At 27.3% G+C, this 19338-nt stretch overlaps 1 protein-coding gene across 5 annotated transcripts; it reads left to right on the top strand.

The window, feature by feature from the left end:
• The first annotated feature begins 11023 nt into the window (after positions 1 to 11023).
• On the top strand, positions 11024 to 19188 carry LOC101210010 (probable serine incorporator). 5 transcript variants are annotated; one of them, XM_031881537.1, is made up of 14 exons: positions 11026 to 11344; positions 12259 to 12366; positions 12989 to 13266; positions 13497 to 13570; positions 13667 to 13826; positions 13912 to 13936; positions 14083 to 14172; positions 14658 to 14829; positions 14917 to 14990; positions 15731 to 15800; positions 16410 to 16481; positions 16709 to 16845; positions 17843 to 17916; positions 18854 to 19188. In XM_031881537.1, exons 3-14 carry the CDS (start codon positions 13074 to 13076, stop codon positions 18913 to 18915), a joined length of 1203 nt encoding a protein of 400 aa, XP_031737397.1. In that variant the 5' UTR covers positions 11026 to 11344; positions 12259 to 12366; positions 12989 to 13073; the 3' UTR covers positions 18916 to 19188. The 5 variants fall into 5 exon arrangements, 3 of the variants coding, with proteins under 3 accessions (XP_011648660.1, XP_031737397.1, XP_004139427.1); XM_004139379.3 differs by lacking the exon at positions 12259 to 12366 and having other exon boundaries at positions 11027 to 11344; XR_004214735.1 differs by lacking the exons at positions 12259 to 12366; positions 17843 to 17916; positions 18854 to 19188 and having other exon boundaries at positions 11024 to 11344; positions 16383 to 16481; positions 16714 to 16845.
• Positions 19189 to 19338: the final 150 nt, after the last annotated feature.

Genomic DNA, 19338 nt, shown 5'->3' on the forward strand with positions numbered 1-19338 from the left:
TTTTGCTATACTTGCAATTTATTTAAAATATTGTTATATTCTTAATTATTATTTCTCAAATAGTCATCCATTATAATTATCATTTTTAAAAATATAAGGAATTGATAAACTATTTAAAATTTTAATCTAAGTCCAATTTAAATAATTAAAATTTTAACTCAAGTCTAAAATATCTATATATTTTTATTTTGCAATAGGATGCAAATACTCTCCATTTTCTTCCATTTATGTAAATTTTCCAAAATCGAATTTAATGATAAAAACTATTCATGATACTTTTATTTGAATAGGTATCTTGTTACCATCATTAATGATTTAATTATATACTTCAAATAACTAACTTTTGAAATATTGCAAACTAAGTCAGCCTTAAACAAAAGTTTCAAATTCACCCGTCTTCCTCATCTATGTGGGTCTATATTCAAATATAGCAAATGAACCTAAATATTTACAAAATATCACAATTTATTTATAACGAACTACGCTAGATTGCAATAAACATCGATGAATTTAGTATAGGTCGAGTCCCCTCAACTTTATGCTCTTTATATTACACATATATATATAAATAACTTAATTACTATTTATTCTAAATGTTAGTCCAACCGTAAAATTATCTCTCTAAACCTAAGTTTCAAGCCTCACTTTTTACATTTTTATGATATTTCATGATATAACTTGCTATAAATGTAAATATTTGAAGAAGTTTGGTCATGTGAAATAGTTTCTCCCATAGAAAAACAAGTTATTCAAGAGTTGCTTCAATCAATTATTTCACTAAAGACATTGGATTCTCTCCTTACTCGAAAATTTTCTTCTTTTTTTTTATTCGATATATCTAAAAGAGTGTTCGAGATTAATTCAATCAATCAGAATAGGTAGATATAGTTAGAGAAGAGAGTCAAATCTTGGGTAATTCAAAAAATAAACCATAAACATTTGAGGAAAGAAGGGTTGGGATTGAAATCGTAAATCGGGCAGCTTTAATGTCGGGCAGACAATGAGATCGGAATAAGAAAATGGGGGAAAAAAGATCCGACAATTTGTACAAAAATTTGATAAAAATGTTAGTGTTGATGATTGATGTGTTTATTCCAAAGTTTAGTTGTCTCCCACTTAGTTTTCGTCTTCTTATAAATCATACTTTTAATCTGCATAATTAATTTATCGGAGAGTCCAAATTTCGAAATTAAAAAAAATATATTAAGTATTTTACATCTTTATTTATTTAAAAAATAAGGATAATTGTATATGAAAATTACATAATTTTTCTTGGACATCTTACCATTTTATTGGTTTAATTTATATTTAGTTTATAGATTTATAAGATTTTAATTCTCCTAAGTGAATTACTAGTTAGATATTCTCTGTATTTGTTGTGGTTAATATCCATAAAAGATATTGGAATACCTCTAAAATTATCTTAAAGGGAGGTTTATACTTTATTGAATGAGTTTGTTGGTGTGTTTGAATTACATTCTTAAGTCTTTAATTTGTAAATAAGTTATTTTGAAAAAAAGTAAAGTATTTAAAAGTAACTCAAAATAGATCTGTATATATATTTTAATCAACTTTTAGGAAAACGAGTTTAAAAAAGAATGAATTTTTTAAAAAATATTTTTTTCTTAATTCAATTCAAACAGACTCTATATCTTTTTATCTTATAATTGAAAATTTATGTCAAAATCACATTTGAATTATAATATATAATTTGATAGCAATAGCATTACGTTTAGATATGGGTGATCATCGGTCAGGTGGGTCAATTTTGTACAAAAATATGGGTCGAAAACCAACTTAGTTGGATTGTACTAAGGGAGATCGACACATATTGGTTTCAGTCGATTTTGGTTGGCTTTTCGAAATTGTTTAATTAAACCAACCACCGATCATACTTTTAATAAAATCGACTATTGAATATTGGATCGGTTTTTTGGATGTCAACACTCACCCCTAGGTTTAGATATAGTCTAAGGAAAAGAAGCTTGTTAAAATTATAACTAAATACATGTGATTTTATTAAAATAATTAAATATATGCGTATCTTGATATTGAATAACATTCTTAGGTTTTTAATGTAAATCCTTACCCTTGTGTGCTTAATTTCAACAAAGTGTTTTAGAGATCTTTTTTAATAATGAAATCTACCCAACGTGGAATTGAGGGTCTTTTGTTGGGCAAATTTAACAAAGGGTTTAGAGAATTTCTTTTTTCGTAAAAGAAATCATGTTTGAATTAGGGATTAGGTTCAAACTCATCCCCAAGTGTTCTCCCCACTTTTTCTTTCCAGTTAGTTAATAAAAAATGTTTATGTTGTGTGATTTGTTTGTTTTGCAAATATCATATTGTATAAATATACAAATAGTTTACAAATCATACCTCAACTCAAACTTTACAAATTTGCAAATGCCTGTAATTATAGAAAAACCAAATGTAATGAATTTTGTTACTGATTTTGTTTATATAATTAAAAAATATATATTAAAAACAATATATATAATTTTGTATTTTATTAACTCTTTATAGGGGAGGTTTTAGAATTTTATAATTCTCGAGTTCACAATTTCTCCAAATATCTCCTCTATCTATCTATCTATATATATATATATATTTGTTTTTATTATTTAAAAAAATAACTAAATTTCTCCAAATATCTCCTTAATATATATATATATATTTTATTATTATTTAAAAAAATAACTAAAGTTAAGTCTCAACAAAACTAAATAATTTATGTTTTTTCAGCTAGTGGGAGAATTTTAAAAAATAGCAAATATCAATTTATTTACAAACTATAACAAAAATTCATTAAACTATTTTTAGCCCATCTAAGTTTTTTTTTCCTCGTAACTCTTTAAACTATAATTTTTTACCTCATGAAAAATTACATTAGACAAAAAAAAAAAAAAAAACTCACTTTTTTTTGCATATTACAAATATGATAAATATGATTGTAATCAGACGATAATTTGCTTTTAAATTTATTATTTTTACAATTTAAAAAATGTAAATGACATAATCTCTACTATCATAAAAAAAGAAATTTGCTACTTTTACAAACTTTCCTTTAACTTATACAACGTTGCCGTTAAAAATATTTTTAACAATTTCAAACATTATCAACAATAGTAAACCTAAAAGTTTAAAGGTAAATAACACAAATCCCCCTTGATTGACGATCATATCATGGGATCCTAATGCTCTTTCAACAAACAACATTAGTTGTTCAAAAAGAAAAGAAAAAATAAAAGTGGAGAGAAAAAAAAAACAAAATCAAAACATTCTAAATATATTAAAATAAAGGCCAAATAGCAATCACGTGCATGCACGTGCCCAAGAAAATTGTGGGTGAGACAGTTAAATAATAAAAAGATGAAAGGAAAAAGGCCCGAAAGGGTCATAGTCAAATTACATAAATTAATTAGAAAAAAAAAGGAAAAAAAGATTCCTTAATTTTATTTTCTTGTCTCTTTCTCTCATTACTTTGACCACCGAATTGCTATGTAAATGAAAGGCCACAATGATTTTAGCTTAATTAGTTCGCAAATTTCGTTACCAAATTAGCCTTCTTTTTTTTTTTTTTTTTTCATTTCTACTTGTATGTAAAATTATCCAAATTCTCATTTTTATTAAAAAATATTATTGAAAATGAAAAAAAATGTGAAAATATAAATCAAATACAACCAAACTTTTCATTAGATCAATTAGAGATATTAATAGCTAATCTTACAATTTTAACGTAAGTATCTTTCAATGTAGTTCTATCATTATCTATTATAAATAGAATCTAAGATTTTATTATATTTTTATTTTATAATTATGTTAGTTTATTTTGATATATTTGAATGCCTTAGACATTTAACATTTGTTCCGACTTTTTTCTAGCTTAAAATATTGAATAAAAATTATATGAGACATTTTCAAATATAGTAAAATGAACTAAAATATTTATAAACTATAACAAATTTTAGAAATCAATGATAAAAGCTCATAAACTTTTGTTGCTGTCTATCAATACTACTGATAGAAGATTGTCATTATCTATCAGTTTTTATTATTGATAGAGTCTGAAATTTTGCTATATATTGTAAATATTTAGTCAAAATTGGTGCATTTGACAATTCCTCAAATTGTATTATGAAAAAATATATATATGCAAGGTAATTTTCTAGTGAAATTGTAGATGTGAGAAAACTAGTCTTATGATTGAAATGCCTAATGTCTTGAAATATTAACAAGCACGAGTTTTGGATATATACATATTTACAATATAATAATAAATAGATCAAATTATTAATGAGACATGAAGCATAAAGAAGATGGCAAATCTTGATTGTTTTTTTTTTTTTTTTTCTGTTTGAAATGAGATTTAGATCTACTTTGTTCAAATGATTAATTATCAAATAAGGACTAAAATTGCATACTGAAAATAAATTTATTGTGTTTGAGCAAATGACTATAAGAAATAAATTTAAAACATTTAAACATAAGTCCATTAAACAAATACAATTACTTGAGTATATAGAAACAAAAATCACCCTTGATATGCAATCATTCAAAACCAAATTTGTGTAAAATAGGAACTCAAGTTAAAAGAAAAAAAAATTATGGCCTCATCTTTCTTATAATTCAACTAAACGATGAAAAAATATTTGATTATTTTTCTGTTGCTGTTTTACTTTTTAAACTTTCTTTTTTCTCATAGTTTGTTAAGCAAGCGGTGTTCTTCAAAAATAATAAAAACAACAAAGTATTAGAAAAAAAAGTAAAAATTTCTAAAAACAAAAATCTATTATTTTGAATAAAATAGAATATTGAACCCAATGCATGTGTCCAAGGACACAAGCCCACAAGCCCACGTCATAATCCATAGCAACTTTATTATATAAATCCAATATAAATTTTTTTTAGAAACTCTATTATTTATTTTTAATAAAAAGATAATGGTAAAAATAAAAGCTTTGATAGAATTTATCTTTTGGAGAAAAATCGAGTGTAAACAAATTTTTTAAATAGTTTGTTAATTTATTCTATTTTTAAAAAAATTATGAAAACTAATATAAAAAATTAATGAAGCAAAATAAAAAAATATTGAAAGTTTTTTTTCGAGATTTTCAAAATAAAAAATAAAATAAACCATTTACATTTTTAAAAAAATCTAAATACTTGGTCAATTTTACTGTTTTGACCATTTATCTTTTTACATCATTTTATTGTATTTATAAATAAGTATTATTTTAACCTATTGAAATATATAATTTGAAAGCATAAATAAATTTAATATAAACGTACTTTATATCACACATTATATAAAAAAATAAAAGAAAATTATCAAACTATTTATACTTCTCAACAAAATTATTATATTTACTTTTTCGATGGAGGGTAGATATTTTATTAAATATTATATTTTTTACAAATTCTCTCTTCGTATAAAATATATATTGATGAATAAAAATCACGTCATTTACATGGGAATGAAAAAGAGTTGTAGAAGCAAAGGATAGATGAATCCAATAAGCTTTGTTTTGGTATGGCCAAAAAGCATGACAGAAAAATAATAAAACAAATCCAATAGCCTGAAAGAGCAATAAGGAAATACTTTTCTTTTACAAACTTATTAAATTCACACAAAGAAAAAGCATTTAGTCCACATGCCTTTTTCTTTTGCTGACTGCCAAATGGAAACAGTTTGAATTTTGAGATTTCTTTTATTTTCTTTTCTTTTTTAATTATTGAAAATAAGCCCATCCATATAATTTAATGACAATTGTTTTTTAAATATCATTTGACTACTCATGATTTTAAAACTTATTCAATTCAATTTACTTTATTTATTTTCAATAAAGATTAAATTTAATAATATAAAGTTGTTTCTTAAAAGAAAATAAAACTCTATTATTTGATCGATAAGAATTAATTTTGACAAATTAAATTTAAGATGTACAATTTTTGAATTTTTATTTATTGCCAAATTTTAAATTTGATTAAAGAAAATAACACTAAATGTTTAATTACAACTACAAGTACGGCCGACAAAATAAACTTTTCAAAAATAGATCGAACAATTAATTATAATAAAGATGACAAACCCTTAAAAATAAATTAATAATTAGCTAAGCATTAAAAAAAAAAAAGGAAAATGGTGTCTTCTTTTAAAAGAAAACTAGTTGTCAATATAAAATTCATCCACAATTAAAATCTCATGAGTCAATTAAATAATCCATCTAATGCAATTAAAAGTTTAGAAAAAGACCAATAGTCTTCCCTTAGAAAAAAAAAACAACGTTAAACAATAGTATAAGATAGGTTAAAACATTTGTTTGGGTTTTTTCAAAAATATAAAAGAAAACTATATAGAAAAAGCATTACACACTACATAATAAACACATTAAAAACTGTTAAAAAAAATAATGTGCAAATTGTTGATTTTTTAAAAATAATAACACGTGAAAGAATATCATTGAATAAAAGTTTAGATCACCGACTTTGTTGCTTCTAAATATTTGTTAGATAACAAACAATAACTAGAAAATAAGTTAGGTTTTTTTCTTCTTATTATTTAAAAAATTGTCTCCTTTTAGAATAACATTCAAATTTCGATCTTATCTAAATCAAACTTTCAACGTTATAACGTGGAGCACAACCAATACAACATAACCACAATTTAATTAAGATAATTTTTTAGTATTATTTTAGTTAAATTAATACCATACCAAATAATCTTATACCCGATAATTTGTTTTAAAAACATTTATTTACTTTTAAAAGTTATAGAAATACCTTTCAACTTTAGACTTTTCAAAACTGACATTGAAATATAAATTTTTACCATTTCGAAAAAAAAATTAGAGATTTATAATTTTGTTACAATGATGTGCTGAACGGTGATCCAAAATTTTCATATATTAAGTGTTATCTAAAATTCTAAAGAAAATTATATTCAAATTATTTTTCTAATGTTTATTAATAAATGGCAAAGTTGATCAAGGAATTTTTTAAATGTAATTTAGCCTATTGTTTTTTTTATTTAAATTTCAGTTAAAATAAAAGTTTATTAAACATAATGTTTATAATCAAAGTCTATAATTTTTTTTATCTTATTCTCATTAATATATGGTATAGATAAAAAAAAAATCCACAAAGTAATATGAGTTACTTCTAAAAGTTTTAGTGTGTATATATGTATATATATTTCAATTTATTAAATATTGTAAAAAGAAAATTAAAAATTACATCTAGTTACAAAAACATTTAGAAAAAAACAGTTCATATCACCAACTTTTTACGTATTTCAAATATGACAAAATTAGTGATATCAGATAGTAGTCATAGGACTATTAGACGGTGATTATAGGGCTACCAGAGAGTAATCACTTTTAAATTTGCTATTTTTGCAATTTAAGAAAATATTGTGACATGAGCTCTATTATCATAATTTTCTTTTGTTATTTTTGCAAAAGTTTAAGAAAGAAAATTCAAATGGACAGTATACAAAAATATGTTAAAATAACGTATTAATTATAGTTTTGGTTTGTGTATAATAGTTTCAAGTATAAAATTTCAATTTTAATATTTTGTATAAATCTTAAATTTACTTTAACATGTTTATTTTATTGTTGGTTTTTAAAATAAAACACGTTATTACATATGGTATTTTCTTATATGAAAAACTATTGGTGGTGTTGAATCAATTCCAATGAATTTAAATTTGAAGGATTGAAATTAATTTATTAAAAATACAAAACTAAAATAGAAATTAGTAATTAAAATTGGTTATTTCTAAAAACACATAAACTCAAATAATATTATAACCTAAAAATTGAATGTTTGACATAAACCGATTGTACACGCAACCAATTAATTCTCAACGATAAAATTAGAGAGATATGCAATAAATTTCGAATGAATCTAAACATATGTTTTGAAAGTGATTTTGAAATAGTTAAAATAATTTTCTGTTTTTCATTTTTAAAAATTAAACGCTTTTTCTCTTAATTTCTTACAATATTTTGGATCTACAATCGAGTAATATTGAGTACGAGATTTTTTTTATATAAAAAAATGTTGTATTTATATTTGACTCTCTTTTGGTGTGTTGGATTATCAATAAGATTAATTATACATCAACATGATTACATAGCAAAAAAATCCTCACATATATTACATTATTAACTGTTACTCACATTTGTTGCAAATATAAATATTACATTTAAAATATGAACATTTATAGAAAAAAAAGATTATAAACTCATTTTTTTCGACTGAACTTAAAAGACAAATGAATATAGATAATCGATTGTATATCGTTATCATTAAATATTTTTCTTTACTTGTTAGTTAATAGTTGAACGGATTTAAAACATATATGTTAAATGAAAAGATTAATAGTTCAAATTTTTATTCTTTTAAGTATTGGTTAACTAACTAAGAAAAGAGTGTTCTGGTCACATAGGATCAATAAATAAAATTGGTAGGTGATAAAGAGAGACCACATTATTACAAGTTGCACATAAGCAAAGAAGCTTCAACAAGAATATAAATATGATGCAGCAAAAATTAATGGACTTAAGAAAAAGAGCTATGGGAATTGAAATGAATGGTACTCTTAAAAGAACCTTCAAATCATGATAGAACTAAAGCATTTAAATAATCAAATTTGATTTTTTTTTAAAAATCAAACCTTTTGTTTTCTTTCTGTTTCATTAATTTCACTTCAGTTATTATTATTCATGAAAAAGTCATTTTCTTTTCCATTGTTTATATGTAAAAGGCATTAATATATTGCATGCCAATTTCAAGCATTATTGACCTTTTTTCTCTTTAATAATCTTTCACCTCTTTTGTTGACAACAATATAACATAACTATTTCCCTTTTCCAACCTTACTATTATTACATTGAAGTGTTATTATTATGTGTCAATTTTAATATGCATCAAACTTAGCTTTGGGGTCAAACATTCATCCACTATCTATATACCTTTGCTTCTCAAAGTAATCTAGGGTTTGGGTCTCGTGTTTCTATCGTAATTAAACAATCTCACCTATTTTGATCTAATAATTTTAATATTTAATTCAAAAGATGATTTGTTTTTATGGTGAACGGGTGAAGATTAGTTATTGAAATAAATTTATGACAGAGATTTTAAGGCTTTGTTTAAATTGACTAAAGAAAATATGTTTTATTGATTTTTTTTATATATAAAATTGGTTTAAAATACATTTTAAAAATGTTTCAAAAGCTATTTTTGAATTGGTTTTCAATTTTTTTTCAAAATTAAACACATCTTCAAACTTGCTATTGTTGTGAACAAATTGTTCATTCTCAACTTTTTAAAGTAGACTATCCTAAAGTGATATAAGTGGGTTACTTTAGAACAATTTATATCACACAATTTGTTCATTGTCAACTTTTAAAAGTAGACTATGTTAGAGTCGTATGTCAATTTTCACTAAAAATTTCTCACTTTTTTCAAATTAACTAGGCAATCAAAAGGAACGTCAAATCAAAAACTAAAAGAACATTCAAAGAATAATCAAATTTGATATGGTTAACCACGAGCACACACTACAATCGGACATGTGCCATTGTCAATCACTTGTAATCAAAAGAGATGGTCGACAACTCGAGAGGTTGTTGACTAGACCCACAACACACATTCGTAATAAACAACACCATTGTGAAGTCGATTTCAAAACTAAAGGAACCAATGCTTGCCACGAACTTTTCGCTCTTTTGCCCTAATAAAAGTACTTTCATACTCTTTCTATCTTTAACACCTACAACAAATACACCGAGTAAGATTGAAATTTTTCTCCATTTTAGATTATACCATTGTGATTTAGAAGGCAAAATATAATGTATTATTTTGTGAATTATATATAAATATATATCTTTCTTGAGAAGAAGATTTGTGAATTAATTATTAATCTCGATACTTAACGTGGTAAACAAAAATTGAAAGCATACAGCATTTAAAAAATATAGCCAAATTATAAAAATTTAATCATAATTTGATAGTACATTTACTTTTTAGTCATTATACCTAAACCACACCACATTTCACCTTCCATTCAATACTCATTTTCTTTATCTTCCGGTAAATGTCTACCGAATCATTTTAAATAATTATAATTAAGGAAAATTTTAAATACAACCAAATAAATTAAAATATTTACACCTCAAATTTTGAAATTTTGGATATATTTATAAAAACTGATAAACTTTCGTGAGTACTGTATTTTGAAAATATTTTATTAACTTTATCGTTCTATTTTTTGAAAAACATAAATTTACTAAATATTTAATTCATCACTATCAAACTTAAATTATTTTTTTCTTTTATGATCAATTTAAATTAATTAATGAATAATAACCTTAATTAATTATTAAAAAATCAATATTGAAAATTTAAATCTTAGAATCTCGACTAAATTGAAATAAAAAGTTGTGTAATACCTTCAACTTAATCATTAAGTTGAAACGAAACTTAAAACTTAAACTAGTATTAAAATATTTTAAAACTTGAACGTTAAATAACAATGGAGTTTTTGTAAAAATAGCACGTAATGAATTTATGATAACAAAGCTAATGTCACGTAATGTTCTAAATTTGCAAAAGTAATAAATTTAAAAGTAATGTCACGTTTGATATTCTTATGATTACCGTCTAATAGACCTCTAATAGTCATATAATTACCGTACGATATCACTAATTTTAACATATTTGTAATATACAAAAAAAAAAAATAGTGTCATAATTTATTTTTTTTCTAAACATTTTTATTATTTGGTTATAAAGATCAAGATTAAAATTAAAAATACATTTAAGGGCTATGATAAAATAATTCTTTTTAGGGATAGAAATTAAAAATTTACTATATTTGTAAATAGTTTAATTGGATTTGATATATTCGTAAAGAAAGAAATAAAATAATTTGAGGGAAATGAGGATTCATTCATTTGGGACTATAACATGCCTTATTTTGAGTATAAAGCTAAAATTTTACTCAATAAGTTGGACGTCACGAGGAGAAAAAAAAAAAAGGACTGAACTGAAAAAACAACAACCTTACGGCGGGAAAAAGAAACAGCGCTCAAAGGAAACCTTCCTAAAAGCAATCTCTCTATCTCTCTCTCTCATTTCATTTTATATGTAATTCAACTCTCAAAATTCTTAACCAAAACTCCAGATTCTCTCCCTGCTTCCTTTCTTCCTTCCGGAGAGATTTTCTTCAGAAATTTCCCGGAGAAAGAACGATTAACATTCAACCTTTTCTCCACTAACATTCTCAATTTCTTCAATCTTCTCTCCTTGATTTCGGTAACTGGATCCGTTGCAGGTACGGTTCTTCTTCTTCTTCTTCATCATCGCGTAGTTTGTTTGCCTGCTTGATTTTTTCTTTCTGTTGAGGCAACTGGTGATTATTATGTGATTTGTGACTCTTTGCTCTGAAATCTGTGTTAGGATTGAGTGCGAATGTGTTAGTTTTAGTATTTGCGATTGAAATTGTACCGATACTGTATTTCTTTTCTATGCCGGTTTCCTTTGTGAGAAATTTAGTTATCCTTAGTTTAGTTGCTTAATTTTTGTATTCTGTTGAGGTAACTGCTGATTATTATACGATTTTTAACTCTTCGGTCTGAAATCTATATTACGATTGAGTCCAAATGTGTTCGTTTTAGTATTTGCGATCGAAATTGTACCGATACTGCATTTCTTCGCTAAGTCAGTTTCCTTCGTAAGAAATTTAGTTTTTCTTCTTTTTTTTTTTTTTTTTGTTTTGTTTTCTATCGGTTGGTGATTATTATGTGATTCGTAACTCTTCGCTCTGAAATCTTAGGATTGAGTGCGAATGTGTTCGTTTTAGTAGTTGCGATCGAAATTGTACCGATACTGCCTTTGTCTTCGTTAAGTCGGTTTCCTTTGTGAGAAATTTAGTTTTTCTTTTTCTTTTTTTTTTCTCTGTTGCCGGCTAATGAATAGGTTCTTTGGTAGATATTTATTTCTGTTCTATGTGCGTACTATGAAGTTCTTCGTGTTTAATCTGAAGGAAGAGGAGGTTTAACGTCGATTGGATCTACATTTATCACAATCAAATTACTGGTATATAGACACTGTTCGTCCCTGAAAAATGTTAAAATCGTTATTCTGCGGGCTAATTTGATTGAGATAATTATTTTGAGTAAAGCAATGCCATCTGTTGGGAAACTGATGAACGAAGAATCATTTTGCTTCAAATTTGGTCTTCTGCAGTGGCCTACTTTTTCAATTTCCATGCCTGTACAGTACTCCATTGCGAAACTCGGTCTAGGATCCTAGAGCCGAGCCCACACAGATGCAATTACCAAGCTGACAGTTAAAGTATCAATGGTTATTTTATTATAGTTCTAATTTAAAATTCAATCCGAGGGTATAATCGTCATAGAATGAGTTTGGTAGAAGTTATTCCCCTGCAGCGGACTTACATTTCAAGAAATAGTCTCTTTTGTGCTTAAACTTGATGATGATTGATGCTCGCACGTATCCCGATGAACCAGCTTTTCTGGAATATAGAGAGTTGAAATTTCGGGTTGTTGGCTGATCGCCGAAAGGCGCATCTGATGCCGTGCCGGGCGGAAGGGGTCCCGATTGCTATTTATTTATTTATTAATTAATTTCTTTTTAGAGAGGGATATGGCAGCGCCACAGGATCTCTGTTGAAACTTGAAATTAACTCAAACCGTATAACGTGATTTCGATGGCGTTGATTTGATCTATCATATATTGATACATAGATTTAAACATTGACAGATTTCGAGAACGAAAACAAAAGATATATATCACAGTAATAAGTTAATTTCATAACCTCCCGTTCAAAATCTCTAAACTGTAATTTTCAGTTTTTAACTCACAGTTCACACATCTAATTTGGACTTTTGTTTCTACGCTTTGTCATTGAAGTTTCTTGCCGCCACCGCCTTCAACTCTTTTGTTATTGATTCAGGGAAGAGAAGCAAGTTGTGAAAACCCCGTTTGATTCTGTACTATACAGAGAATAATGGATGAAATGTAGACTGCCTTAAGTAGAAATGGAGACTAGCGGCGGAGGAAGCTCCGACGAGGGTCGCCGCATATTCAAGGCTGATACATGGTTTAGCCAATTTCGCAATGGATCTAATCCTTGGATGGCAAGATATATTTATGCCTTAATGTTTCTAATTGCTAATTTGTTGGCATGGGCTGTCCGGGATTATGGCCGCGGCGCATTGACAGAGATGGAAAGTAAGACTGAGTTATACTTCATAGATGTTACAGTATTCCTTGTGAATTTTGATGATATGTACATTAGCTTTCTGCATAATATTTGGATTTCAACATACATTCATAGCGCTGGGGGAAAAAAATTTAAATTATACTATGCCTGTGGATTAGAGTGAGCAATGCATAGCATTATCTCATCAATCTTCTACAACTAATTGATGGAATCTAACATATGTTGAAAATGGGTATAGGATTAAAAGGATGTCACGGGGCGCGTGATTGTCTAGGTGCTGAAGGAGTTCTTCGTGTAAGCTTGGGATGCTTTGTATCCTTCGTTGCTCAGAAGAGTCGGCTCTGTCTTTGAGTTATAGTTTAATTTCAAGTTAAGGTCATAATTTTTAGTCCTTAACGTCTACTTTAGATATTTTATTTCACCATGTTTCTTTCTACAACTGGCACTTCAAAGATGCGAGGACGTAGAAGTACTTGGCATTCTGGATGGTGGTCTGCAAAGATTATCTTATGGGTTGCCTTCATAATCATCCCCTTTGTGCTTCCCGCCACCGTTATTCGACTATATGGTTAGTCTCTCATTACCCTTCCCCCCCCCCCAAAAAAAGGATTTTAAAGTAACTAAAATGAAATTTCTGATGCATATTTTTGCAGGGGACGTTGCACATTTTGGTGCCGGGTACTTCCTTTTTCGCCGATGTACATTACTTCAAAGTTTACCCAAACTTTCAAATTTTGTTTCAGAAGCTGGTGGAATATATTTTGAATTTAAAAAGAAGATTTCGATTGCTGGAACATGACGTTTAAAGTTTTTACCATTTTCAGGGTCTTTCTCCTGATTCAGCTTGTAAGCGTGATAAGCTTTATAACATGGTTGAATGATTGTTGCCAATCCGACAAGCCTGCAGACAGATGGTAAGCTACGTTACCTCATTCATTGCATTACCAAATCTGTTCTCTCTGAAAAAAAATTATGAACAGTTTTGATTTAGCTCTGAAAATACTTTACAATTTGCAGTACTTTTGCAGGCGTGAATTGTTTTTTTTTTTAACCCTAAAATGTGATTATATCAATATATACATATCAAAAGAAAAGAAGTAAAAAAAACAAGCAATCGTGAAGATTTAATTGAAGAAACGTTCGGATGGTTAAATTTAAATCTTGATATTTTGACAAACGTTTTGGGGGATAATTTTGGTTTTCTTCACCTTTCATTGGGCAAGCACAGTGATATCAGATTCACTTCTATAGCCTGAACTTTGTGTATGTATGACCAAGGCTGGTGTATTGAAGATTCAACGTATATGAGAAATGATAAAGATGGCATCACATATGAGAAAGCAATAGGCTATGGTCTCACACTTGTACTTTTTCTAAATGTAAGATACTGTTCTTGCAGTCAAATACACATCATGTTACTTGCAACAATGGCATATGTGATCTGTTTAGTGGGAATCATTTCAATGTACATATGGTATGTGCCACAGCCGACTTGTCTTCTCAATATTTTTTTCATTACGTGGACACTGGTTCTACTCCAACTCATGACCAGCGTTTCTCTCCATCCAAAAGTAAGTTCCAACATAATTAACACATCCATTGTTAGATTTCACCTCACTGATGATTTGGTGTATGACTGCTAACTAAGACCATAACAGGTGGATGCTGGCATCCTGACTCCTGGTTTGATGGGGCTCTACATAGTATTTATCTGCTGGTGCGCCATTAGGAGGTATGATGATCTCTACTTTTATCCCCATCTCTCATAGTCATCATGAGTGTCAGTTTAGTACTTATGTCTACATTAATACAAAAACTATGTTACTTTTGATGCTTTTGTAAGTACTTGTGTCTAGCCAGTTGATATCTATTCAACATTGTGTAGGTAGGGATTTGAACATATTGAACTCATTGAGTTTGAGTTAGCTACAAATAACTTCTGGATGTTGTGTTTTTAAGTGAGTTTTTTCATAAGTGATTTTTTTCTTTACTCTTAAAAAACTAGTTAGAAAAAATGCTTCTTTAGCACTCAAAAGATGTTTCTATTACTACAAAAGTCCTACCAATTCATAATTAAACTGAAGTGTGGGTGGGTGGTGAGGAGCCTAGTTTTTCTTCTGTCCAAGGGCCACCCACTACAATTCTTTGAAATTCTAAGAAATGTAAGTGCAAGGCTACATCATCATGCCTTCATCATCATTAAACCAAGGCCAACTTTGGAATTCATTTTAGAAGAGAGATTGGTTTTCTTAACAATGGTTCCTGTAGTTGATACTTGTTACGAGATGTATTCTTCCATCTTTACCTCTTAAAAGTTCAAACACATTAGAAATAAACATTCTTTGCAATAAACAGCATTATAGTTTACACAACAAAAATTCTCATGTATCAATATATGGTTATTAAATATTAATTCTGTTATGATTTTAGGAATTTTGTAAATGCCTACTAATTTGGACAATTTTCTTGTAGTGAACCAGGAGGAGGAAAGTGTGTTAGAAATGCAGACTCTTCAAACAAAACCGACTGGCTAACCATTATAGTAAGTTCTATTTACTTCTTTAACGTTATGTAACCAAAGTTTAATATCCATTTTGTTTTCGATTTATTGTTTTTAATAGTTTAGTTATAAACATTAATTTTATCGACGAGTTTCGTTTTATCTACTTTAAGATCCAAGTCAAGTTTTGAAACAAAATGCCAGAAATTTAAATAACAGAAAACAAAGGATTTTGTCATTTGCTTTTTTTTTTAAAGATTTATGTTTGTTTCGTGATATAAATCTTCTTGATTTGAAAGAAAAAAACCAAATCAGTTTAAAGGGGGTTTTGCTTTACAAAGTTAAATTATATTCTTGATTTGGTATTGCTTATCATCAATTTAGTGCGATATATCTTTTCTTTATTTACCAATGATTTCACGAGTTCGTTGGTAATGATTTTACAACTGGACAGAGTACATATTTTAAAATTAAAAGTCAGTTGACAGAAAATTATCCTTTAGATGTATAGTTTTCCCAATTCTCTCCTTAAAAGTCCAAATAAAATAAATATTATATAACATACTTTTTCTATATTTTTATGATATGATTCTATTTTTTTCCCCACCCCTTCTCTTACACAAGTTACAACAATCATAACGCGTGTGACAGAGCTTTATCGTTGCTGTACTTGCAATGGTTATAGCAACATTCTCCACCGGAATTGACTCCAAATGTTTCCAGGTGCGTTCTTCTCCGCTCTCAAAAAAAATTTTGTTTACCATAATTATTCTTATTTCCACGACAAAATTAAAATTTAAAAAATATATATTTTTTAAATATAGCATGGACGTCTATTAGTGATATTGATATAATATGAAACTTTTCTATGTTTTTGTAAATATTTTAAAAGATTTATCTTTTAGTTTGAAAATAAAAGGAAAGAAAAAGTTGATTGATAAAAGGTGCAGTTCAGGAAGGATGACAAACAAGACGAAGAAGATGATGTCCCATACGGCTATGGTTTCTTCCACTTGGTTTTCGCCACCGGAGCAATGTACTTTGCAATGCTTTTGATTGGTTGGAATACAAATCACCCCATTCGAAAGTACGTTTCCCTCACTCCAACCTTTTTCTTTCCCATTAATTCAGGTTTTTTTTTCCTTTGAGAAAAGCACAATATAATACATATTTTAAGCTAAATTAATTTTTTTTAAAAAATCATAATTCAACTTTTTGTTTTTCCATTAATTCGGGATTTTTTTTCATAAAAGAATAATATAATACATGTTTTAAGCTAAATTAATTTTTTTTAAAAGTCGTAATCGAACTTTGTCTTTTTGTTTAAGAAAATAATTTGATTATGAAAAGCAATAACATACCTTTCCTAAATATTTCAAAACAACTATTATAATTGAAATTGCTTTGAATGAGGAATGTGATTTGGAACATTGTGATCTAATAGTAGTGTTAGTGGATTGAAAACTAGGACTTGAACACCACTAACCCATTGCCATTTCTAATCACCAACTTACATTGTTCCAAATTCCATTCTACTACTCTAATGGATGTTTGAAACAACTTGCATTCCTTTTTGAGTAATTTAACCTGCTGTATTTTTATAATATGGTCTTTAAAATATAGATCATGGTTCAAGAAATGATTTTCTTAAAATACAAACACATTAAATTAATAAATAAACTTACTCAACATCCACTAACAAAAGTCACGTTCTCCATCTTTTCATGCTTTTTTTATGCCAACAAAATCTTTTCTGCTTTTGTTATAAACACAGCAATTCACTTCTGGAATCTGACTTTAAGGTTCTTTTTTTTATCTTTGTTTCCGTTATTAAAAACCAAAGCTTTAGTTTGCCACTAAGTGTTGCCTCTCAAACTTTGACTCCTCATATCACTTTTTTATCCACCAAATACTTCCTTCTTTGAATAGGCAATAAACGCCAACTCAAAGATTCCTATGGACCCTATAATGATAGGGGACTCAACATTGACTCAGATTCCAACTAACCACATTAGTTTAATGCGATAATTCTGGATTTTGTTTATGGGTTAGTGAGGAGAAAGGGTTAATTTTAAACTGTACAGGTGGACAATTGACGTTGGATGGACAAGCACTTGGGTTAGGATTGTCAATGAATGGCTCGCTGTTTGTGTTTACTGTAAGTTCCTTTTTCTAATGCTGTATTTGTGGTTTTGCGTTTTTTATTTTGAAGAACCTGTCTTTTGTTTTTATCCATCTTTTTTTTAATTAAAATGTTTTTTTTTTTCACTTTTTCAATCGAAAGCCGTCTTTGGATAAGCTTGGGAGGTGATTTTAAAATTGTTTTTAAATAAAATCACTTTTTTCTTCATATTTTGGTTTTAAAATTAACATAATTATTTAATTCATTTCAATTTCACGATTTAGGATTGTAATCATTCCAAGATCACTCTCTAATTTTATAAATGTTTTTATTTGAAAATCTACTTGTCTCTTATTTTCAATTTTGAAAACGAAAAATAGTCCTTCCATTACCGAAGCTAAATTCCTTTTTCAAGTGAATATGGTGCCTATTTCTTAAGTTGGGTTTTGGTGGGCCAAATTGAACCAAACCATTTTTGGTTCTCTCCTGAAAATAAGAGAATCAATGTGCTATTTTTATAATTAAAGTATCCTTCTATATTCATATTTAAAGTTAATAACAAATATTCGTTTAACAGAGAAAAAAAACATTTTTTTTTTTTTTTTGCATTATGTCAATTTATTGTAGATAAACTCATATTTTGTTTTATTTATATATATTTTGGAGCAAAAGAAAAAAAATTGTTGTATTTTCCAAATTGGTTTTGAAATGGAACATTTTCAAATATAACAATAAACCAAAATATTTATAAAAAAATATCAATAGAATTTGCAAATTTTTCTGTCTGCCGTTTTCAATATTAGTTTTTAAAGTAATAATTAAAACAATGTTGGATATCAAGAAAAAAATCCTTTATACTTGAAAAAATCCAAAACTTCATTTGAAAATTGTAAATCATTTTGCAAATCTGTTTTCAACCACCACCAAGAAGTAATTAAATAAAATTAATCTAATAGAGTATTTTCTAATGTAGTATGGATGCTGGTGGCTCCAGTGATATGGAAGAACAGGCAAATGGTTGTAGGAGCTGTATGAGAAATCAAACCCCCAATTCATTCAATGCGTGGCTCCAAAAATTCCTTCCTGATTGAATTATATTATATTATATATAGGATTTGGAGTCACCCTATAAAATTCAAAACATGTAATTCCCAATAGCTTTTTTTTTTTTTTTGATGATTTGATTTGTTCCCTCAAATAGAAAAGAAAAATGTGTAGTCTTTTAAAACATTGCCTCATTTGTAAATATATATATAGTAGCTTATTAAGCTTATTAACGAACAGGTGGCTCAACTTATTATAAAATTATAATATTAAGAAAATATGTAAAAAAATAAATAATTGAGATGCTACCAAGACATCGGATTAAAGTTTAGAATTTAGCATGTGATTTTACATCCTAAAAGGAAAAGGAAAATTGTCAAGAATTGAAATATTTACCCTTATAAAAAAAATTCA

The sequence above is a fragment of the Cucumis sativus genome, chromosome 2 (assembly GCF_000004075.3).
Source record: "Cucumis sativus cultivar 9930 chromosome 2, Cucumber_9930_V3, whole genome shotgun sequence".
Lineage (NCBI taxonomy): Eukaryota > Viridiplantae > Streptophyta > Magnoliopsida > Cucurbitales > Cucurbitaceae > Cucumis > Cucumis sativus.